Source organism: Pholcus phalangioides, unplaced genomic scaffold, assembly GCF_987345545.1.
Source record: "Pholcus phalangioides strain wild (caught in Gottingen) unplaced genomic scaffold, Ppha-v1.0 ptg000015l_1, whole genome shotgun sequence".
NCBI lineage: Eukaryota > Metazoa > Arthropoda > Arachnida > Araneae > Pholcidae > Pholcus > Pholcus phalangioides.
Window position 1 is genome coordinate 601,186 of NW_028301608.1, and position 25,731 is coordinate 626,916.

The 25,731-nt window shown below is 42.2% G+C and overlaps 1 protein-coding gene across 1 annotated transcript in view; it reads left to right on the top strand.

Moving 5' to 3' along the window:
• The first annotated feature begins 407 nt into the window (after window positions 1-407).
• LOC149075194 (uncharacterized) overlaps window positions 408-25,731 on the top strand; it is a 47,542-nt gene continuing 22,218 nt past the window's right edge. The window contains exon 1 of the mRNA XM_089242469.1: window positions 408-868. Within this exon, the coding sequence (XP_089098595.1) occupies window positions 609-868 (260 nt within the window). The 5' untranslated portion in view covers window positions 408-608. The remainder of the gene's footprint in view (window positions 869-25,731) is intronic.

Genomic DNA, 25,731 nt, shown 5'->3' on the forward strand with positions numbered 1-25,731 from the left:
ATAAGTTATTTTTTTCATCAATTCTGAAATTTGTTTTAAAAATTCAAAATTATTTCCTTCATTAATTCTGAATTTTCATCAATTTATTCCGAAATTACTTTTTTCATTTATTCTATAATAAATCGTTTTCCAATGTTTTCAATCATTTTCTGAAATGATCGGCGTTCCACAACAAAAAGCTCCGAGATCCAAATGTGGCCCACGGGGCCATACGTTCAAGACCCCACCAATGTCTGTAATGCTCATCCTTTCTCACAATTGGACGCAGATCACTCTTCTCCCATCTTGTAGAGATTGTGGAAGCAGCCGACCTCAACCTTGACCTCAGGCGAAATACATTTCATACACAAAAAAAAAAAAAAAATTGTTTTCTTCTTTCCACGATTATTTGCCCCACATTCACTGTGAGAAAGAACTACGAGGCGAAAGAACATGGAGAAAAAAAACCAGTCTGTTGCCGAAAGAAAGAAAAACCTACCTGGCGAAAAAAGAAGAACGACGTGAAGAGAAAGAAGAGCCAAAAACAACACTATTTTGATTACATAGTTCACTGTGCCTCGTTACCTCGCACGGGTCAACAGGTAGATCCGTACGCGCTCTCTAGTGTTATGCGTCGACGCACGCTGTCTTATAATATCGTCACTTCGCCGATTCCGAACGGAAACACTAAATGGAGAATCGCCGGCAGCAGCAGATTTGCGCTATTTATCGCCATCGCCTCGCTCAATTTATGCGTAGACTCAGTCTGGTGCTCTGGTCCGAGAACTTCAAAAACGAAGCCAGTGCTGTTCGTTCAAGGTAAAACTGTCGCCGAAGTCGTGCTCGGGGATTCGGGCGACATCGTGAGGTGCAATCTCATCGAACTCGAGTGAGTACAATGTTGTTGTCATTATTTATTATTCGCCATGGGGCCATTACAGCAGGATTCGGTGTCTGGGATTTTCCTGTATCTTTTCCTAGAACACATTTTTCGATTTTGAGTTCATTATTTGCGCGTTCCTGTGACAGAATTTTGTCCGGACTGCATTCCATTTTTTCCGGTGTTTTCTTTGTGGGGGGGGGGGGGGTCAGCCCTGTCTGTATTTGGGTGTTCCTGTGACACACCCGGTGACGGAAATGGGACCGGAGAGAAGAGAGGTTTCCTGGAGACAGCAGAGGGCTCCGCTTTCTTTTCTGGAGTTCCAGGATCCGTCTTTTTCCTCTTTTTTTTTTGTGTCGCATTTTTCATGGTTGCTGACCATCGTAAGGACACGCAGGTTCTCGAAAATTTCTGCATTTGCGTTGCCCAATTCCGCAGGTGACAATTCGCGTAGATCAGTGATTCCCAACGTGAGCGTTAGCGCCCCCTTGGGGGCGATGGAAAGTTCCAGGGGGCGGTAGAAGCTTAGACCCTTGTAGACCTGGAAAGTTTCCCGAATCCTAGTGTCGTCTCTGCAGACCTTGGCTCCCTTTGTAATTTCCGCCAGGATCTCACTATCCTTTGTGAGTGTTGCGAGGACGAGATGTGACACGACTGTTGTTCACTCCTCGTTCAGCATATGAGCGATCTGGGCATATGTTTCGTATTTTCCCACCAACCGGCTCCAGTTTTCCGACAGGAGTGATCCAATTATGGAAGTAGCAGGATTTTTCCGGACATATTGCACATTCAAAGTTATTTGGCTTCGTTACTGAATCATTTGATTAACTATTTACTTTTTTGAATAATCAAAGACAGGGTGAAAAGATTTAGATCTTTTCGCTAGTTCATTATTACGGAGAAAACGTTGTTGTGAGTGTGTTCTGACGTTTACAACTACAAGGGCCTACAACAGGCAAAATGCCCAACGAGGTGGATGAAAAAAGATGCCCATGAATATATGGATGTCAAATATAACCAAAATACAGCAACCCAATATAAAAGCATATATCTCGAAAATAATTAATAATGTTTAATATAATAATAATATTTAATATAATAATAATGTTTAATATAATAATAATATTTAATATAATAATAATGTTTAATATAATAATAATGTTTAATGTTTAATGTCTATAAAAAAGATTAGGGTTGTCTTATTTTAAGTATGGATAGCTTCTCGATTTACCCCAATATGTCTATCGTACTTATTTTTAAACGTGTCAATTGTGTGAGAATTCACGACCCCCGGAGGGTAAGTTATTCCATTTATTAACAACCCTATTCGAGAAATGTTCCCTGCGACACCACAACGTGAAATAGTAAAAATGATAAGTAGAGCCAGGAATTTTAGGCACCAAAAATGCTTAAAAGTAGGATTCTAAAACAATAATTTATAATTAAATGGACAAAAAGAAAATAACCAAAACCCCATTAGATATTCAGGGTACAAAAATTGGCTGCCGTCTATTGTTTTTTATTAGTTTGTAATAATTCAAGTCAAGTTAATTCTTTCATACCAAAAAGAAGTGGTCTATGATTCTTTTCAAGCTTAGGTCGGAGGTGATTTCATCAAATGCTCAGCGGCATATTTACAGGGAAAGGAGGGGGGGGGGGTCTTACAGCAGGCTATAACTCAGGGCGGCAAGTTCAGAGGGGGTACAAATTTGAGGAATGAGTGGCCGAGAAAATTAGTAGAGTTGGAGAAGGGCGGCACAATGCATTTGTTTTGTGATTTTATATCATACTAGGGGGGCTCTGCCCCCCTGCCGCCTTTGGCGGCCAACCCCCCCCCCCCCCACTTCTCTCCCGGACATATCTTGTTTATTTCGTCCCACTTCATCGGCGTGCTATGGAAAAGGGGAAAGGGACGTGTGAAAGCACCAGCCTACTGAAGAAGCGAATTTTAATGAAAATAATAATAAAGCAACAAAAAACAAATGAGATTCATCAAGTATCCCCAGAAAACTTCCCCATGGGGGTCCCCAGATTCAATTCGCTGAATTTCAGTGGGGCCCCACACTGGATATATCTTGGGCTACCGATGTGTTGCAAATTTTACAATGTTAAACCACAAAAATACATTCAGGGGCACCGAATTACAACCTGCCAACATTTCCATGAAGCCCTGACCTGCAAGCTTGTCGGACATCCCCCTGTGAGAATTTTTCATTTTTATCAATTTTACAACGAATAAAATCCAGGGCCCCACATCCAGTAGCGGGGACACAATACGCAGATTTTTAGTGGGGCCCCAGACTGGCTATATCTCGGGTTTCGGCTGTGGCAAATTCTACAACAGAAAAGAATGAGATTCATCCAGGGCCCCCAAAATCAAACCTGTAAACATGGGGCCCCCCGACTTGGAAGCTTGTCGGTCATCCCCCGGTGCGAGTGCCATGAAAAATTTTCATTTGTATTCGTTTTACCAACGAATAAAATCCAGGGCCCCAAAATGAAACCTGTAAACATGGGGCCCCCGACTTGGAAGCTTGTCGGTCATCCCCCGGTGCGAGTGCCATGAAAAATTTTCATTTGTATTCGTTTTACGAACGAATAAAATCCAGGGCCCCCAAACAATTACCCGGGACACCAATTCGCATACTTTTGGTGGGGCCCCAGACTGGCTTTATCTCGGGCTTCGGCTGTTGCAAATTCTACAACAGAAAAGAATGAGATTCATCCAGGGCCCCCAAAATGAAACCTGTAAACATAGGGCCCCCGACTTGGAAGCTTGTCGGTCATCCCCAGGAGCGAGTGCCATGAAAAATTTTCATTTGTATTCGTTTTACCAACGAATAAAATCCAGGGCCCCCAAAATGAAACCTGTAAACATAGGGCCCCCGACTTGGAAGCTTGTCGGTCATCCCCCGGAGTGAGTGCCATGAAAAATTTTCATTTGTATTCGTTTTACCAACGAATAAAATCCAGGGCCCCCAACCAATTACCCGGGACACCAATTCGCATACTTTTGGTGGGGCCCCGGACTGGCTTTATCTCGGGCTTCCGCTGTTGCGAATTCTACAACAGAAAAGAATGAGATTCGTCCAGGGGCCCAAAATGAAACCTGTAAACATGGGGCCCCCGACTTGGAAGCTTGTCGGTCATCCCCCGGAGCGAGTGCCATGAAAAATTTTCATTTGTATTCGTTTTACCAACGAATAAAATCCAGGGCCCCCAACCAATTACCCGGGACACCAATTCGCATACTTTTGGTGGGGCCCCGGACTGGCTTTATCTCGGGCTTCGGCTGTTGCAAATTCTACAACAGAAAAGAATGAGATTCATCCAGGGCCCCCAAAATGAAACCTGTAAACATAGGGCCCCCGACTTGGAAGCTTGTCGGTCATCCCCCGGAGCGAGTGCCATGAAAAATTTTCATTTGTATTCGTTTTACCAACGAATAAAATCCAGGGCCCCCAAAATGAAACCTGTAAACATAGGGCCCCCGACTTGGAAGCTTGTCGGTCATCCCCCGGAGCGAGTGCCATGAAAAATTTTCATTTGTATTCGTTTTACCAACGAATAAAATCCAGGGCCCCCAAAATGAAACCTGTAAACATAGGGCCCCCGACTTGGAAGCTTGTCGGTCATCCCCCGGAGCGAGTGCCATGAAAAATTTTCATTTGTATTCGTTTTACCAACGAATAAAATCTAGGGCCCCCAAAATGAAACCTGTAAACATAGGGCCCCCGACTTGGAAGCTTGTCGGTCATCCCCCGGAGCGAGTGCCATGAAAAATTTTCATTTGTATTCGTTTTACCAACGAATAAAATCCAGGGCCCCCAAAATGAAACCTGTAAACATAGGGCCCCCGACTTGGAAGCTTGTCGGTCATCCCCCGGAGCGAGTGCCATGAAAAATTTTCATTTGTATTCGTTTTACCAACGAATAAAATCCAGGGCCCCCAAAATGAAACCTGTAAACATAGGGCCCCCGACTTGGAAGCTTGTCGGTCATCCCCCGGAGCGAGTGCCATGAAAAATTTTCATTTGTATTCGTTTTACCAACGAATAAAATCCAGGGCCCCCAAAATGAAACCTGTAAACATAGGGCCCCCGACTTGGAAGCTTGTCGGTCATCCCCGGAGCGAGTGCCATGAAAAATTTTCATTTGTATTCGTTTTACCAACGAATAAAATCCAGGACCCCCCAACCAATTACCCGGGACACCAATTCGCATACTTTTGGTGGGGCCCCGGACTGGCTTTATCTCGGGCTTCGGCTGTTGCAAATTCTACAACAGAAAAGAATGAGATTCATCCAGGGCCCCCAAAATGAAACCTGTAAACATAGGGCCCCTGACTTGGAAGCTTGTCGGTCATCCCCCGGAGCGAGTGCCATGAAAAATTTTCATTTGTATTCGTTTTACCAACGAATAAAATCCAGGGCCCCCAAAATGAAACCTGTAAACATAGGGCCCCCGACTTGGAAGCTTGTCGGTCATCCCCCGGAGCGAGTGCCATGAAAAATTTTCATTTGTATTCGTTTTACCAACGAATAAAATCCAGGGCCCCCAACCAATTACCCGGGACACCAATTCGCATACTTTTGGTGGGGCCCCGGACTGGCTTTATCTCGGGCTTCCGCTGTTGCGAATTCTACAACAGAAAAGAATGAGATTCGTCCAGGGACCCAAAATGAAACCTGTAAACATAGGGCCCCTGACTTGGAAGCTTGTCGGTCATCCCCCGGAGCGAGTGCCATGAAAAATTTTCATTTGTATTCGTTTTACCAACGAATAAAATCCAGGGCCCCCAAAATGAAACCTGTAAACATAGGGCCCCCGACTTGGAAGCTTGTCGGTCATCCCCCGGAGCGAGTGCCATGAAAAATTTTCATTTGTAATCGTTTTACCAACGAATAAAATCCAGGGCCCCCAAAATGAAGCCTGTAAACATAGGGCCCCCGACTTGGAAGCTTGTCGGTCATCCCCCGGAGCGAGTGCCATGAAAAATTTTCATTTGTATTCGTTTTACCAACGAATAAAATCCAGGGCCCCCAAAATGAAACCTGTAAACATAGGGCCCCCGACTTGGAAGCTTGTCGGTCATCCCCCGGAGCGAGTGCCATGAAAAATTTTCATTTGTATTCGTTTTACCAACGAATAAAATCCAGGGCCCCCAACCAATTACCCGGGACACCAATTCGCATACTTTTGGTGGGGCCCCGGACTGGCTTTATCTCGGGCTTCCGCTGTTGCGAATTCTACAACAGAAAAGAATGAGATTCGTCCAGGGCCCCAAAATGAAACCTGTAAACATGGGGCCCCCGACTTGGAAGCTTGTCGGTCATCCCCCGGAGCGAGTGCCATGAAAAATTTTCATTTGTATTCGTTTTACCAACGAATAAAATCCAGGGCCCCCAACCAATTACCCGGGACACCAATTCGCATACTTTTGGTGGGGCCCCGGACTGGCTTTATCTCGGGCTTCGGCTGTTGCAAATTCTACAACAGAAAAGAATGAGATTCATCCAGGGCCCCCAAAATGAAACCTGTAAACATAGGGCCCCCGACTTGGAAGCTTGTCGGTCATCCCCCGGAGCGAGTGCCATGAAAAATTTTCATTTGTATTCGTTTTACCAACGAATAAAATCCAGGGCCCCCAAAATGAAACCTGTAAACATAGGGCCCCCGACTTGGAAGCTTGTCGGTCATCCCCCGGAGCGAGTGCTATGAAAAATTTTCATTTGTATTCGTTTTACCAACGAATAAAATCCAGGGCCCCCAACCAATTACCCGGGACACCAATTCGCATACTTTTGGTGGTGCCCCGGACTGGCTTTATCTCGGGCTTCGGCTGTTGCAAATTCTACAACAGAAAAGAATGAGATTCATCCAGGGCCCCCAAAATGAAACCTGTAAACATAGGGCCCCCGACTTGGAAGCTTGTCGGTCATCCCCCGGAGCGAGTGCCATGAAAAATTTTCATTTGTATTCGTTTTACCAACGAATAAAATCCAGGGCCCCCAACCAATTACCCGGGACACCAATTCGCATACTTTTGGTGGGGCCCCGGACTGGCTTTATCTCGGGCTTCCGCTGTTGCGAATTCTACAACAGAAAAGAATGAGATTCGTCCAGGGGCCCAAAATGAAACCTGTAAACATGGGGCCCCCGACTTGGAAGCTTGTCGGTCATCCCCCGGAGCGAGTGCCATGAAAAATTTTCATTTGTATTCGTTTTACCAACGAATAAAATCCAGGGCCCCCAACCAATTACCCGGGACACCAATTCGCATACTTTTGGTGGGGCCCCGGACTGGCTTTATCTCGGGCTTCGGCTGTTGCAAATTCTACAACAGAAAAGAATGAGATTCATCCAGGGCCCCCAAAATGAAACCTGTAAACATAGGGCCCCTGACTTGGAAGCTTGTCGGTCATCCCCCGGAGCGAGTGCCATGAAAAATTTTCATTTGTATTCGTTTTACCAACGAATAAAATCCAGGGCCCCCAAAATGAAACCTGTAAACATAGGGCCCCCGACTTGGAAGCTTGTCGGTCATCCCCCGGAGCGAGTGCCATGAAAAATTTTCATTTGTATTCGTTTTACCAACGAATAAAATCCAGGGCCCCCAACCAATTACCCGGGACACCAATTCGCATACTTTTGGTGGGGCCCCGGACTGGCTTTATCTCGGGCTTCCGCTGTTGCGAATTCTACAACAGAAAAGAATGAGATTCGTCCAGGGCCCCAAAATGAAACCTGTAAACATGGGGCCCCCGACTTGGAAGCTTGTCGGTCATCCCCCGGAGCGAGTGCCATGAAAAATTTTCATTTGTATTCGTTTTACCAACGAATAAAATCCAGGGCCCCCAACCAATTACCCGGGACACCAATTCGCATACTTTTGGTGGGGCCCCGGACTGGCTTTATCTCGGGCTTCGGCTGTTGCAAATTCTACAACAGAAAAGAATGAGATTCATCCAGGGCCCCCAAAATGAAACCTGTAAACATAGGGCCCCCGACTTGGAAGCTTGTTTGGTCATCCCCCGGAGCGAGTGCCATGAAAAATTTTCATTTGTATTCGTTTTACCAACGAATAAAATCCAGGGCCCCCAAAATGAAACCTGTAAACATAGGGCCCCCGACTTGGAAGCTTGTCGGTCATCCCCCGGAGCGAGTGCCATGAAAAATTTTCATTTGTATTCGTTTTACCAACGAATAAAACCAGGGCCCCCAACCAATTACCCGGGACACCAATTCGCATACTTTTGGTGGGGCCCCGGACTGGCTTTATCTCGGGCTTCCGCTGTTGCGAATTCTACAACAGAAAAGAATGAGATTCGTCCAGGGCCCCAAAATGAAACCTGTAAACATGGGGCCCCCGACTTGGAAGCTTGTCGGTCATCCCCCGGTGCGAGTGCTATGAAAAATTTTCATTTGTATTCGTTTTACCAACAAATAAAATCCAGGGCACCCAAAACGAAACCTGTAAACATGGGGCCCCCGACTTGGAAGCTTGTCGGTCATCCCCCGGAGCGAGTGCCATGAAAAATTTTCATTTGTATTCGTTTTACCAACGAATAAAATCCAGGACCCCCCAACCAATTACCCGGGACACCAATTCGCATACTTTTGGTGGGCCCCAGATTGGATATATCTTTTGCTTCCGCTATCGAAATTTTTCAACGTTAAAGCAGCAAGAAAACAATGAGATCCATCAAGGGCCCCTGGAAATGAAAACTTTTTACCTATACGTGAAATCTTCCCCGGGTACCCCGACCCTGTGTTGGGAGCACTGCTGTTGTGTGTGTATATTATACATATATATACCTCTCGGCATGGACCTCCCCCCCCCCCCCACAAAGGAAGGGCTGACAGGGGCCACAACGATTCTTATCACTTTTTGATTTTTCACACTATAAATTAATCACAGAGGGGCCCCTGAAAAGCTGGTTTGGGGGCTCGAAATCTAAATTCCAGCCTAAGGGCTCTGCTGTAGGATGTAGGAGCCTCTTGGTACATGCACATAACATGGTCCCGATGGGTCAAATGGGTCCCGATATGTGAATATCGACCCAATATCGATATATGATATCATATCGATATATGAATGTGAATATCGATATATGAATCGAACCCACTTCCGTAACAGAGTTTCCGTCACTCGGTTGCTTAGCAACAGGCCCTTTTCGAGTTTGTTTGTGATTTTATATTATAGAATAGATATTAAAATATTTAATCGTATTTATAATAAAGGAAGGCAGGGTCGTGTCTCCAGGGGTGTAGATGGTAGCGTGCTTGCCCGGTATGCAAGAGGGGCCTGGGTTCGAGTCCTGGCGGAGACAAGATGACTTTTCTTCCCGATTTCACCTCAGCATAATATCCAGAAAATAAATGTTTCCTAGATAAATGGACTGTGTTCATGACACAATTCAGCGCCGACGATTCAGTGCAGTGATTTTTTGTGTTTTGTAAATAACAATTGCATTCTGACTTTTTCCAGACTTGGAACTGGAATATGTACTTCCGAAATGTTTTGAAAATAAGGCGCGGTTTAACGCTTAGAACGTTCTCGACCGAAAAGTTGCACCGCTCTAATTTAATTTCTGTTAACTTCTCCTCTTTCTGCAGAGCCGTTATGAATTTCTAAATACTGCGAGATAATGGATTTCAATAGTGCTACTGAACGAATTATTCCAGCCCTCAATATCATTATTATTGGTTTTTGCAAAGCCGTCAATAGTGGCGTCGAACTGATTTCATAGTTCTAGAGAAAACCTAGTATGTGCAGATGAATTAAAAGAGAATGTACCCACCACATCTAAGAAAAGGAATTAGAGGGCACATTTCATTGTGTGTGTGTGTGTATAGGAATAAAAATTTTATTTCTCCCGCGAGCATCACGATGCTTACCATGGCCCTGTACCTAAATAACCCTAAAACCTGTACTTAGGATCCCTATAGTGAACATATAGTGTAAAAAGAGCAAAACAAAAATTATAAGATTTGTGTCGGGGCCCCGTGCCCTGTTGGGGGGGGGGGGGGGTGGGGGAGGGTCATGGTGCTCACTCGAACCATTGCGGATGGATGCTTGATTTCGTACTCGGGAGAGATTCACCGACAAATCCGAGGACCCCATTGTGATTCAATGATTCTCATCATGATTATTTCAGTTAAAGTAATGATTATTTCATTAACGGTTAAAGCAAGAATTTCTGTACGGATGCTTTTCTTCTCGTGGTGGTTATAATGGAAGCTCTTGATACGCGAATACGCCTCCCAATAAACTCACAGGGCTCCAACCTCGTGGCGACGCATCGACTTCAGGATCATCTTAAAATGGGCATCCCAGGCTAAGACGCCTTCATATATTAAGGAGGTGTATTAAGGAGTTCTATCCCAGGCAAGTGGTGTTCAGGTGCCAATATCTGTTGTCCTATGTATCCGAGGCCCGTGGGTTAAAAAAAGCTTATGATTGCTTATAAAAGCTTATAAATTTTGTGTTCGCTTATGACTCTTATTATTATGACTCTTAACTATTAGAAATCCCCATTTTCAAAGACAAAGGGGAAAAAAATCGTAGAATAGTTCATTTTAGAGTTACAGATGGCAGAACATTACAAAACCTGTAAATTTCTTAAACGCGAAAAAACGTCAAATTTAAAAAACAATAAAAAACACTCGTTTATTTATCGAATGGGAATTTTTCAAGCAGAAACTGGGTTTTATTTTCCCATCCATATACGGGGTGCATCGAAAATAGGGAGGGATGACATTTTAGTGGCGAATCCCTACAGGCATACTTCCAATTACAAAAAAATTCCCAAATAACGTGTAGTACCCAGATATGTCATTCATGTGGCAAGGGATTGTATAGTGATTAAAATAAAAAAAAATAACTTTTTATGTCCCCGTGTGCCCTAAAACCAAATTAAATTTTTTTTGCCCTGTCTCTCCTAATACCAGCAAAACATTCCACGTTCCTAAGTATAATATTCACTGAGATATTCGAATCCGAAAAACGAAGAAAAGTTTGTAAAAAAAAAAAAACAGCTCTAAATGCGGCAAAACCGTTTCACCCGCATTTAACGCAACTTTTCCCAATTTTCCTTCGTTTTACGGATTCGAATATCTCAATGAATATTACACTTAGAAACATGAATTTTTTTTGGTTGGCATCAGGATAGACGGGGAAACAACTTCAATTGGGTTTTGGGGCACAAGAGGACAAAAAAACGGGACATAAAAAGTTAATTTTTTATTTTAATAACCATACAACATCTTGAAAAACGAATAGCGTATCTGGCCTAGGTGGACATAGGATGAGCAAAAGAATGACCCAGAACATATGTGACCAAAAGAGTGACCCAGAACATATGTGACCAAAAGAGTGACCCAGAACATATGTGACCAAAAGAGTGACCTAGAGTGAGTGCAAGCATGTGAATGACCAAAAGAGTGACCTAGAAAGGGAAAGACTATATCAGTGAGTGACCATAAAAGTGATCTAGGGAGTATGTATACATGGGATGGCAAAAGAATCCCTTACAGAGCCTGTGAGCATGGAATGACCTAGACAATTTGTTAGCACGTGAGTGACCAAGAGAGTAAGAGATCAGGTCAATGAGTGACCAAAAAAACGGCTTTGACCGTGTGGAAGCAGATGAGTAAGATAGAGTATGCAAGCATGCGATTTATTTGACCATTTTTGTCGCAGCACGGTCATTTTCTGCACGCGAGGGACCCCTCGATGGGGGATTCCCCGCGTAAGCAATTTTTTCTGTGGTCATGTAGCTGTATCCCTGTGCCAGGAAAATTTTCTCACAAGGACGAACCGGGTATCGAACTCGCGACACCTCTAAACATCCTTTGGTACTTTAGGCGAGTATCTTATCGACATGAGCTACCGCACCCACAAGCATGTGAGTGACCAAAAGAGTACGCAATCATGTGAGTAACCAAAAAGTGTAAGTATGGGAGTGACCAAAACAGTGACTTAGAGATAGAGGCATATTTACAGGAGTAGGGACCGAACAAGTTATAGCATAAGTCAGTGAATTCGAGGAATGAGTAATCAAGAGAACTAGACTAGCATGAGAAAAAGTGCGACAAAATTCGTGTTGCCCTCGCATGACATTCAAACTACACTCATGTCCATAAATTGAGGATAATGCCAGCTCCGACAAATAAAGTTTCAGAAACAAAACAAACGTTACTTATTCATAAAGCCCATTTATTAAACAAAAGATAAAGAGCAAAAACGATGGTGTATGTATGATACCATTCATAAAAACTACGATTTTTGCTCCCTGGAGCAATTGTAAAAAATATCTCCTTTACAAAAACTTACTATTACATGGTTGGTATGATGGTTAATACATTGTATGTCTCCCATGCGACGAAATACAGTCCGTACAACACCTAGGCATGCTGAGTATCAAATTATCGATATGATCTTGGGGAAGATCACTCCACTCAGCAAGCAATGCTCTCCGAAGTTCTGGTACACATGTAGGAGGTGGTTGACGGGCTGCAACTCGTCGGCCAAACATGTCCCACACATGCTCTATCGGATTCAAGTCGGATGAGAATGCTGGCCATTCCATACGGGTTATATCCTCAGATTCAAGGCATTCGTTTACGATGTTTGCTCGGTGAGGACGGGCGTTGTCATCCATAAACACAAATTCTGCGCCCATGGCACCCCTAAACAAACGTACACGTTGTTCCAGAATGATGTCCCGATAAATTTGGGCTTTCATGGTTCCGGTTTGAACATGCAGATCTGTTCTGGAACCCAGTATAATTCCACCCAAAACGAGCAATGCTGCACCACCGTAACGGTGTCGGTCAATGATGTTGTCTTGGTGGTAACGGGTACCTAGCGTTCTCCATTTGAAAGTCCTACGGGAATCAGACTGCAAGCTAAATCTGGACTCGTCGGAAAACATCACACAAGCCCACTGTGACGATGTCCACATTGCATGTTCTCTACTCCAGGCTAATCGCTGCCGACAGTGAGTTGCCATGAGCGGAACACATCTGACAGGCCTGCGAGCATATAGACCAATATCTCCCAAACGTCTGTACACGGTTTGCCTTGAAACTGTGGTACCCATGACTGCAGATAGCTGATGAGACAGGTCGGATGCTGTGCTCCGTCTGCTTCTTTTGGCAGTTACTGCTAAATACCAGTCTTCATTCGGCGTTGTAACCCAGGGGCGACCTGTACTGTAACGTCTACTGACATTTCCGTTATCTTGAAATCGTTGCCAAAGCCTAGAGATGGCACTTTGGGCAATTCCAAGTTCCTCGGATACTTCCATCTGAGTACGCCCACATTCCAGGCGGCCGATAATTCTACCACGTAAAAAATCATCCACATGCGTCCTCTGTGTCATAACTATTCGCTTATGGCACTGAGCGCCTTACAGAACTCTTGTGAACAATTTCACTTCTTCGCCACCATTCCTTATATACCCCCCTCTTACCTTTCGTCATTGTGACGTACTATCGGCATCATCTGGTGGCTTCCTGAAACTTGCATATCATTCTTGCAGATGCGTGTGATAATTCTACAGGTGAAATTTTTACTTTAGATTTCGATTTACGTGTGATTTTTAATTATCCTTAATTTATGGACATGAGTGTACATTCTTACAAAGACGTTTGGTGACCATGATCATTTTGTTTTCAAGTCATGTGAAATCATGTTTGAGATTTGAATCATCTTCGACGGCCGAATTCTCTAACAATTTCTGTTAATTTTCCCTTATGCAAATGGCGGTTGTTTGGAAAAAGACGAACGTTCGATAAAAGCGACATCCATTGGAGATGCCCCAATTTCCCAACAGTCCAAAAGGCGTTGGCTACAACAACAACGTGTCCGTCATACGGTGTACGTGTCAGATTAACAAGAAGAGAAAGTCAATTAAGAATTTCCGTAAACGTGCTTCACAATGAAATGATCTGGAATTTCGTGGGATGGGATTCATCCGTACGCACTGACCCGTTTATCGTTGCAGTCGTTTCATCATCGCGCATGCGCGAACCCCTGAATGAAGGAATGTGTCGCGCGTGAACGTATTTTAATGTAGTCTTCATTTTTGAGGTTTTGTTTCTTTTCCTCTGTTTTTCGACAAATTATTGCATCGCAATTCGAAATCATTGATTGGCACGATGATCAAATCATTCTGTTTTTTGTTTTTTTAATCGTTATTCATGGAACGACAGCAACAACGGGAGGGGGGGGGGTATTTACCACCATCATGGAGAGGGGGGATGCTATAGCTCTAGGCGGAAAGTTCGGAGGGACGTCAAAATCGAAAAATGAGTGGTTGAAAGTTTTTATAGCCGTTAGGCGGGTGAAAGCCCTGTATTCCCTCTACTTCTGCCTAAAGAGTTACTTTTTTGAAATTGTATGTAAATGAAAATGACTCGGGATCCTGTAGGTGCCACACGCCAAGGCCCGCCCCCTCTGATTTTTTCCCCTTTCTTTGTTCAGTCTCGCACTTTTGTGTATACATGTATACATTGATCAAATGTTTATATTTATACGTTGCACACATTTATACGCTTTTTGTGTTATATTTGTGTATAAACACATGATTTGTATCTCGTATTTGAATGTATATTTTCAATGGGTCCTCTAAGCACCCAAAAATAAGCCGCCGCTCCTCCCTTGTACAGCCTGACTTTGCACATGCTTTTTTGAAATTGTACACGAATGAACATGACTCGGGGTCATTTAGGTCACACGCCAGGAACCTCGATTTATTTTTTTTCTTTTTATGCAGTTTATATTTTTACTCGCACATGTCACTTTGAATCTCGTATTTGAATGCATATTGTCGACGGGTTCTCTAGGTACCCTTAAAATAGAAGCATCCGAACTCATTGTATAATATGATTCTCTTCATTATACGTCTGACCTCACACATGCTTTTTTGTAATTGTATATGAATGCACATACATTACTAGAGATCCTTCAGATCCCATGATAGGGGACCCCCCCAACTATTTTTAGCTTTCTTCTTCTTGTAACGCAGAATTGGCTCCGGCATGACCACACCCTCGGGGGCAATGAGCTTATATCGACAGAGCCTGGTAGTGCTCGGTCCGTTCTGTTCGGCTTAAAGAGTGAGGGACAAGGTCAGAGATAGTACAAATAAATATAAACGCTATTGCAATGCATCAAGTAAACGTCTACGGACCCAATGACGGAGAAGATGTGTGTTTTTACACGGTGCTTCACATCAAGTTTAATGGTAATGGTAGAACGCGCGTGAGGGACGAAAAGAGTGACCTAGAGGCCAAAGGACCAGCTCAATCAGCGACCGAAAGAGTGACCTAGAGCATGTGCAAAAATGTGAATGGCCAAACGGGTGACTTAGAGATTGCGCAAGCACGTAAGTGACTAAAGAAGTGAATTAGAGACTGGGTATCGGACACCAAGCGGATTACAATACAGGGAGTACAGTACATTACTATGAATAGAGTGTAGGGAGGCGTTAATGCTGTACTAGTATAAACGCCTTCCTGTATTAACTTTATTTAAAAAAATTAAGCAAAATTTGAAAGAGTATTATTTTTACTCCAGAACGAAATTTGAAGTGAAATCGAATTTTGACGCGTGAATCACGCATCTAGATGCGTATTTGTGAACACTGACGGGAAACATTGCGCTACATTAATGGTCATCAGCCCTAGCAGTAGAGTAGCATTTTTTTTAAATGCCCCCCTCCTCACGGAGAAAACTAACGACAACAAGGAGACTGATCATACGACATCATCTCCTATGAGAGGAGACAAGCAGATACTCGTCCGGGCCACGAAAAGATCAAGCGTCGAACAAAACCATCCACTGCTAATGCAAATCCCTCGCGGGCGCGAACTTTCGCAAGGAAGTAGAATATTTTCAATAAATCTGCACAAAACGCTATGTCTTCACTCAAACTCGCTAAGCAAATGGCAAAACCAGATGAATGGGGTATGGGCCACTACAGCAGTGGCAATTGGGACCCCAGCAGATAAATAATATGGTAGAGTAGTGACATCTATCGGCCGGAATAACGAAATTCAAGCAAAAAAAAAAAAATGCAACGTTATCTATTGACGAAAACGTGAGTTTCATTGATGTGAGCAATGAATTATTTTTTGTAGCGCCATCTATCAACAGAGGTTGATGATATTGACGTTTCCGGAGACCACCTGACCAGAATTTAATGTTTTCATCGCTATCTAGGGGTCATTAAAGTATTACGTCAGCATCGATGGAGAGGGGGTTCCCGATTTGCTGACTTCTGATGACAACAGTAGAGGGAGGGTTTGGATGATGCTTACGTCATCAACCACCCTTTATGAAGATATGAAATATTCCGAATGGCATCTTATTAGGTGCGCCCAGGAAAGATTCTCCCTGTTGATAAGTTCCCTACAGGTCCACTTTAGTGATCTCTAAATGTTTCACGGACCCTTCAAGTGATCAGGAAATGTGTCCGGGCCACTTAAGTGCTCTGGCACTGTGCCACGCATCACTCAAGTGATCCGTAATTATGCCACGGATCACTAAAGTAACCTGGGAATGTTCCGCGGGTAGCTTGAGTGATGTAGAACAGCACTGGGGGCCGTTTAAGTGCTCTAAAACGGTGTCACATGTCATTCAAGGGATCTCTAAATGTGCCACGGATCGTTTAAGTGTTCTGGAACTGTGTCGCGGGTTACTTAAGTGATCTTTGAATGTGAAAGTGATCTTTGAATGTGAAAGTGATCTTTGAGGCCTGCTTCAGTGATCTGAAAATACCCCACGGGCCACTTAAATGCTCTCGAATTGTGTCACGGGTCATTTAAGCGATTTGTAAATGTGCCGCTTAGTTTATTTTTACAAAATCAACTCCAAATTACTCAAATGGTAGTTTTTGTGCAACAATCTCTCTGGATATTGCATGATTAAATTTTTTTGAATTTAGAGAAACCATGAGATGAAGAAGACGAGATGCCCTGTGATTCGCACAAACTCGCAACGGCAAAAAGTCGATACCCCACCCCACTGCCGGTTCTAGACATTTTTCATATGTTAGCGAATAATATTTTGGTGATAAAAAATCGGTTCCCTTCAGTCGGCGCCTTCTGCGGCAGCGTAGTTAGTAGGATCCAAGGTTCAGCCCAGTCTATACCAATCCATTAGCCACTTGCCTGAGAGGCACGGGCATCCGCTTCTTCCCGAAATTGACTTGCGGATCAACCATTGAGCAAAATAAGCACATGCTTAGGGCATCGGGAGAAAAGAGGCACCACAAAAAATGATCAAATAGTACATTGTTTTTAAGTGTAAAATTATTTTTCCCCAGGATCAAACATCCAGTAAAAAATCCTAAAATGTTAGAGCACTCGATTGCACAATTGAAGGCCTTTATGGAAAGGTTGACTATGGCCACAACTAAAGTAGGGGAGGTGGTCTGTTCCCTGAGCTGGGAGGGCGCCGAGTTTGCTATATTTTTCCGTTAAAAATTACTAATTCCCTAAAAATTACGGGGGACGGGGTGCCAAAATGTATACAGAAGTGTCAGAGAAATGGCAACACCATTGGCAAATATGCGCAACTGGAAGAAAGGTCTTCGACGTAATACCAAAAGTAGGTAAAATGAAAGAAGTCATGCAGATCACGGTCCATTCGGTGAATACGTGCAAAGGGTTTAAAATCAGCCAGACCAGCACGTGTAGATGCGACCATTCGGGAAGCGTGATACACTATGTGACACAGTGTGAGTACACAAAGGGATACCATTTAGAAGCACCATCAAGTGGGCGAGAGATCTTATGGAAACAGAAAATTATTTTACAAAGATCTGCAACGAGAAAACTGCAACAAGTCTTGAGCTATCTGGTGAATAATAAAGAAACTACATATTTTGATAATAACTGGAAGCAGTGAACATTCCACTAGTGATTCGGAAGTAGAATCTGAAACAAATGCAGATTCGATATAAAGGGACGCACTTGAGCTCCTATACCATAATATTCAAGTAATACATAATATAATTTATGATTGGGAATCAAGGACATGCTGTGTATGCGTGAGCAATTTTTGAAAGTAAAGAATCCTCACACACCCTACCATAAAGGCGACACATTCCGCGACCCTGTCGTAAACAATCGGAAGAATAAACAAATGTTTTGGTATATGCACTTTTCATAGTATGATAATAATTTTGAAACCTTGAATATTTGTATGAGCTCATAATGGCATTTGTTCCCAATATGTATTGTACATAGTAATGTTTATGTGCATCACCAATTATATAAAAAGGGAAATTTATAGTATGTAAATAGCGTATATTATATAAATATATTACGCAAATAAATGTCAGTAATTCAAATATGAATGCCCAGCACTGTCAATGGAGGCTCTATTTGATTATTCCCGTCGCAGTTGAAGGCGCTGTGTGTGTATATTGCATATTCCTTAAAAGGAAAGGGGAAACCAAACTGCCCAGCACTGTGTACGGAGGTTTTGTTTCTTCGTTTCCCGTCACAGTCAAGGTGCTGTATATACATATTTTGTATACATTGTGTATTTAGACCATTCTAAAATCTCTCCCACTTCGACATGCAACTTCTCTCTTACGTACCCCCACAAGTCTTTTTTACATCTCTTTTGAAATCCCAGGCTGCAGTCTCCGGCCCTTATGTGACATTGGGCGCACTCGCAATTTTTCTCCCTAGTCATTGGGTTCAGCTATTCATTTTAGTCAAATGGCTTATACGTTGCATTAAGTTGATGGCTGTCTTCATGGGGAGAACGACTCGAGTGATTCTTGCGAGCACGGGGCAAGGGGAGCCACCACTATAAATCTTTGCTAACTTTTCCGACACAACTCTGCCTCTTTTGAGGTAACGGAAGTAAGGTGTTTTGCATCAGTCCGGAGTTGTGAGTTGTTCTATCTATCTATCTATACCATAGTTTCCTAACCTTTTTTGTCTCATCTCGCCTCCTTCTTCAGAAATTTTTTTCTCCCATCGCCCCCAACGCAATCTAACCCATAGGATCCTATGTTATACTCGTAACTCCTACCCCTCGCCCCGGAACATTCTATCACCTCCAAAGAGCGTTAACTATACAGATGTGCCCCCCCCCTCTCCAAGTGACAGTAAATTTTTGTTTCTAGTTACGGCCTTGGGGGTGGCACAAAATCAGAGAAACTAAGTCAATTGCGAACAAGAACTCGCGTTAATGCTCAGTTTTTGGATTGAGATATTTTGCTTTATTTCCATAAAGTACCTAAGCCCAAGGCCGTCTCAACAGCATCATATAGGCCCCTGGGTAAAACGAATTTTTCTGAGTCCCCCCTTCCATCAAGCCATGGGCGGAGATACGGGGTGTGGGACGTGGGTGAGCATTGCGTCAAAGGTGGAGTCAACTGATCTAATGTATTTATATACATATGAATTAACATCATCATCATCATCGTGCCCCCCATACTTCCAAGTCTATCTCCGCTTATGCACCAAGCTATAAATACCTGCCTCCGATTTGCATACTCACTCTCTCCAAAATTTTAACCAGATGAAATTGTTATGAGGTCTTCTCTCTCTCTCTCTCTCTCTCTCGTAGAATTCGGGCAGAAAAAATAATTTCTATATATATGCTTCTTTTAAAATCCCACCCCACCTAAAAATACCTGCTAGCCAGTTTGGATAGATTACTCATATTACATGTAAAAACATTCATTTAAGAGCATTCCAAAAAAAGTAATAAGAAAATCACAAAATTTTTTAAGATTTTTAAATTTAAAAATTAAGTATACGATTCTCTGTAATTGTCTGTCATTCCTAGTCATAGACATATGAATAGAATGAAAAAATTAAAAACTCGACATTCTCCGCGCAGAAAAAATTAAAAATCCATCAGGCAAGAGGTGAATACATTTGAGTGCTTATCCCTGTGTAGCTAGCGTCATCTGTTGGCCAGAACGAAAAAAGTACAAGTACAAAAGAAATGCAGCGTTATCTACCGGCTCAAACATAAGTTTCTTCGATCCCAGTGATAAATCAGTTTTTGGAGCGCCATCTATCAGCAGAGCTTGACGTTTTCTGAGATCAACATTGAATGTTTCTCTCGCCCCTGTCTGGCCCCTTTTTATTTTTTCTGTAAAGACTACTCGTCCGGCATACGAAGGGCCCGGGTTCGATTCCCCAGTAGAGGCAGAGGTTAATAATGGGTTCGATTCCACAGAACGACACAGAATGCCCAAGTGGCTCGTCTACCCACCATAAAGGTTGTCGTCAGATTCGTGGGTTTGATCCTAGAGATAGAACGTAGATAGCAAGTTCTTTCCCTAAACAGACCAGAGGCGATCCCTCCCTGATAGATGACGCCTTCATTTCCAACCCGATTCGATTGGGAGAAATTTCCGTGAAGCAAGAGTGCTCAAACTTTGGGAGAGTGTGCGCCACTTCACTGGTTTGAAAACGTGTTCCTTATCGGTTTGAAAACATTTCGCAGACCACTTAAGTGACCTTGAACTGAAAACAGCATCGCGGGTCACTTGCGTGATCTGGAAATGTTTTGCGGGCCATTCAAGTGATTTGGAACAACACCGAGGGCCGCTAAAATGCTATGAAACTGTGCCGCAGGTCACGTAAGTGATCTGTAAATGCGCCGAGGTTCACTCAAGTGAACAAAGTAAAGTAACTTTGTAAATGTGCCGGGAGGGGGACCATTAATTGATTTGTAAATATGCCACAAGTTCTTTCAGTGACCAAGAACTGTGCCGCGAGTCATTCAAGTGATCTGTGGTTCACTCAAGTGATCTGTGAAAATGTCGTGGTCCCTTGAGTGATTTTGAAATGTCTCGTGGGTCCCTTGAGTGATTTTGAAATGTCTCGTGGGCCACTTGAGTGATGTAGAACTTCACCGCAGATCACTTATGTCCTCTGTAAATGTACTGTTTAGTTAATTTTTATACAATGACCATAAGTTGAGCGTGTATGCCGTAAAGCGATATGACCAGAGTTGGTGTGCGGTAAAGTAGTGGCAGTAGTAGCCTGTCACCAGACACAATTAGTGGTAAATTTCTGAGACCTTGACGCGATAAATACAGACAGATGCGCTGCACTACTGCTAATCTCTATTACTAGTGCAGTGTCATCTCTCGATCAGAATAGCGAAATGCAATCACAAAAATACGCAGCGCTATCTATTTACACAAATGTAAGTTTCTCTATTCGTGCAATAAATTAATTTTTGGACCGTCATCTATTGGCAAATATTGATGAAGTCGACGTTTTCTGAGAACTTTTTCCAGGAAAACATTTTCATACACATAACCATATACATATGCAATAAAATACTGTGCATGGAAAGTTGCTACTTTTTTACGATTAACCCCTTTCCCCTATTCAGTGCTTATCCGTGAGCTCAACCGGCTTCCCAGAGCTGTTTAGTAAAGAATATTTTCCAAAAACCTTTGTCAGGGTCACCGCTCCACGGCACCATTCACAAAAATTGGAGGCGCACCAGGGTGCCATGGCGCACAGTTTGAGAACTCCTGCATTAGTTGATTATTTTATCCTTAGCACTAGTACAGCATCATCTATCGACCAGAATGGTGAAATCCTAGCATAAAAATCTACAACGTCATCTATTGATCAGAATGGTGAAATCATAGCATGAAAGTCCATAGTGTCATCTATTGATGCAAACATGATTTTCCTCGATCCGGGTGTAAATTAGTTTAGTAGCACTATCTATCAGCGAGACTTACATTTTCTGCGAACTTTTCCCCAAAAATAAAATCGAGATTAGGGGTGGCTTGAGTGAGGGTGGAAGGGCTGCGGTGCGCCTTGGCACCACCAGGTTGTTAAGGGCGACAGCAGGGATAAGCGCTTTAGTTATTACTTTACACCTAAATTTTTAAAAAATTTCCAACAATGAAAAATGTGAATGGCATCACACTCCTGAGACGAGGACGGAGTTGCTGAGTAAACTTGAGGAAATAGACAGGGCGTGGGACCGTGATACCAGAAAAAGAATATACTCTTTCACAATGTGACCAAGTGTGCAGTTGGGTGCCCCCCGTTTATTAGTTTTTCTGGAACTGTCAAATAAAAGCAAAAGAAAAATTCGGCTTAGGTGGCAGGGTCTTGAGCACCAGAAATGAATGCGAAATAAATTTCTTAAAAAAATTCGCCTCGTTATGCTTTCTCTTTACAGCATAAGTGTAACTAATGATGGTTATTAGTAAGCGCTGGCAATGTGAATCAAATTATCTGGCGCAATTCAGAATGGTATAATGATCCCGGACCATATGCGGTAGTTTCTTCAAAAGCGGGACGTATGGTCAAAAACATTTTGTATGGTTAAAGATGGCTTTGCACTGAAAAACGTCAAGTTTATACTAGTGCCACCTGAGCCCACTGAGCTATAAGGAAAGTGGAGTGCTTTTGGAGCGAGATAGGCAAAACATTTCCTGACCGTGTTAATGCAATGGGACAATTCCAAATGCGAGACATGTAAATTACGTTTTTTTTTTCACTTTTCGGCCAATGATTATGCATTCTTTATCTTAAAATTTTTTTATAAAAATTAACACTGACTTTCGCGCGTACAAGAAAAATACCTTTTTTTCAAAAGCTTAAGAGGAACTATTTTTTTTTATAAAAAACCACGACATACATTTCTAACATAATGTTTAGCATTTTATTGAAAGCTTCCACTTCGAAAATTCGTAGCAGTGAATATTTCCGCGAATCAACTGCTGAAAAAACAACTTTCAATGCAAGAAATGAGATGAAAATTGGAGACAAAAAAAGTTTTTAATATTTTTTTTCAAACATCATATACACAAAATTGTACACATACAAGTTTTTAAATAAACAGTTTACAAACAGGTCCGCAGAACATAATTTGGAATATTAAAATCGCAATTCACAAGAGCACTTATACGTATGAAATAATTTACTATGCAAACCTTTGTCCACTATTTTATACAAAATGTCTAAATTTGAAGAGATTTTTTTTCTCTCCAACCTATGCAATTATTATCAGAAATTCATTTTCATTAGATTTATTTTCATCACGACTCCCTACAACTGTCATGTTTTCTCACACTGCAAGTGGGGGCCAGAAACTAACACCTTTTCCCCTAATTAAGACTTTGTAATATTGCACGCATATCTCAACAGTAATCAACACGGTAAAGAAGATGACCAGGTGGTGGCCCAAAATTTCAATAAAAGATATTTTTATTTCGCAGGTGATGCAAAAGAATTTAAAAGAACTTGGAACTATCCAAAAAACCTTTGCATTAAATTGGCATTTTCACAATTAAGCAGTTGAAGCTCAAGGGAGACCAGAGGTGCTAACATGAAGAAAGCAGGGTATTGTGTATTCATTATTGGGGAGCTGACATGGAAGAACGTCTAAGTCACAGAAATCAAATCTCACACGACAATAAAAAGTCTCTGTAGCGAAGCCATAAACTCTCACTGATATTGCCCTCTTTGGACAGCTGCAGAACTAAACTATTTCTTTTAGCGATTCACTCGCTTTAACATTCCACTGGCACAGGTTCGTATCATCTTATCCACTTCAATCTTTGCTGGAGCAGTTTTATTTTGCGCTTCAGTTCAGCTTTGCTGGGACTTCCTGACTTCGGTACTTCAGAACTGATCTGGAAAATTAGTGCAATCCTCCCTCGACAAAGCAACTGTAGCCAGTTCTGATAATGCCTGTAGTAGCTGCTTCAAGCTCATTTTTGCCATCTGAATCATCAGTGTTCGCCATGTTGTCATGATTGTGAACAGCAGTTTTCAACCTTTTAGAAATCTAAAAGAAAAAAATCCTAATTAAAATATTAATTTCATATTGTAACAGGCAAGCTGTTGACAAGGATGTACAGTAACACTTTTATTCACAAGACACGTGAGGTTCGAGTTTTATCGAGAAATGAAGACATTCTAGAGGAATTCGATTTTAATCTTGATGACGAAGGGTTGTCAGTTTTGCGTGTTAAAGTATTAGTTGTTCTGTATTAATGTAGAATAAAGGGATGTTCCATGTTCACCGCTCCGTATGCACCACACCGACCGTCACAATATACAGTAAAATCTCTTCTAATGGCCACCTCCGAACTACTGCCATATTTTGTTGAAACCAAAAGAGTCTCCGACTTAACATTACAAGAACCTCAGATAAACTATTTCAGAACGATAACTTTGGACACGAAGTTGAAAAAATATACATAGCGTAATGAGAAAAATAATTTTCAAGTTGATTTTCAAGGTAGCCCCCCCCCCAAATTCTAAAAAAAAGAAAGATTATGTGTGTATGCTTTCTTTTCCTGGGTAAATGCTAGATGGGTGTTGAAGGCAATGGAGAGGGGAAAAACTTACAGATTAGAGGGGACAACAGAAGACATGCTATCAACACTAATTACAACAAGGAATACACAAGCTGTCCGATTACTAGAAAAGCTTTGTTTATGTGGCACTCCCTACTTTAAGGGATAGTTCAATACGAAAAATGGACCTCGCAAATAGCGAATGAATAGAAATATCTGGGGCATAAATTTTTTGAGAGGGATGTGTTAATCTTTTCACAAGAATGTCTTTAGCTATCGGACTGAACATAAAAATGCCCTGGAAAGAAGGCTTAATTTATTTTTGATGGTCCTGTTGGTGGCCGTTGTTGGGAAGTTTTACTGTAATTTTCCATTATAGTTTGCAAAATAATTTTGTTCCTAATATCTAGGCGAAAAAAAAAGTCGACAAAGATTTTGAAAATTATGCAGGGCCATCATTGAGGGGTCAGGGGTGGCCGTTGTCCCCCTGGCTTTTGAAAGTGCACTAAAGATGGTATATATGTAAACATCTATACCATCTGTATTGCCTCTCATTATGAGGACGTGAAGGAATCGACTAGGAGTAGAGGCTCAAAGTCCATTCCGCACCTTCTCGTGGTGGAGCCTATAAGTAGCCATGTTTAACACGTGGTGAACGGACGCGGATGGGCTTCCTCCAACCCGCACTGGCCAGCGTGGAGGATTACGGCCAAAAACCCTCTAAAAAAGAAATATGAACTCTGTCAATACAATTTAGAGGAGACCTTCATCCAGCAGTGGATTGAAAATGGATGATAATGATGATTGATATGTATAAAAGTTATATATACATACATTGAGCACATGTTCTTTGCCACCCCCCCCCCTCCCCCGGAAAAAATTGAAAAGACAGCCCTGAAATTATATATATACTTATAACCATATGTAATATATTATTATATATATTTTTTCAATATAAAAGCTGTGTACTACCTATTGCGCAACAGCAATTTGATTGTTCGCTACATAACTGATTACACTGGTTAATCAAATATTATATGCCAGAGCTGTTGATAACCATTCAAGTGGGACCGATTGTACTTAAAATTTGAAAACCACTTAAACAAGGAAAAAATACTAACTTAATATCTTACCGGTGGAGAATGTTTAATAAGTGATCGGCGTCGCTTCTGCAAAGGATGTGGGTGATGTGGAAAATCGAATATACGTAGTAGGAACAGCATCATCTTTCAAATAGCGTTGAGAACTTGTAGATGTCAGTTGTGAAATAATGTTACAAATACAAATACAACGCCACAACAGACAAAATGCCCAACGAGGTGGCTGATAAAAAGATGCCCATAAAAATATGGATGTCATATATTTCAAAAATACAGCAACCCAATTAAAAATGCAATTAACACAAATTATAAACAATATATACACATGATAAAATATTATACAATGCCCATAAAGGAGTACTTATGGTTGTCTTATTCTAAGTATGGATAGCTTCTCGATTTACTCCAACATGTTTATCGTATTTCTTTTTAAACGTGTCAA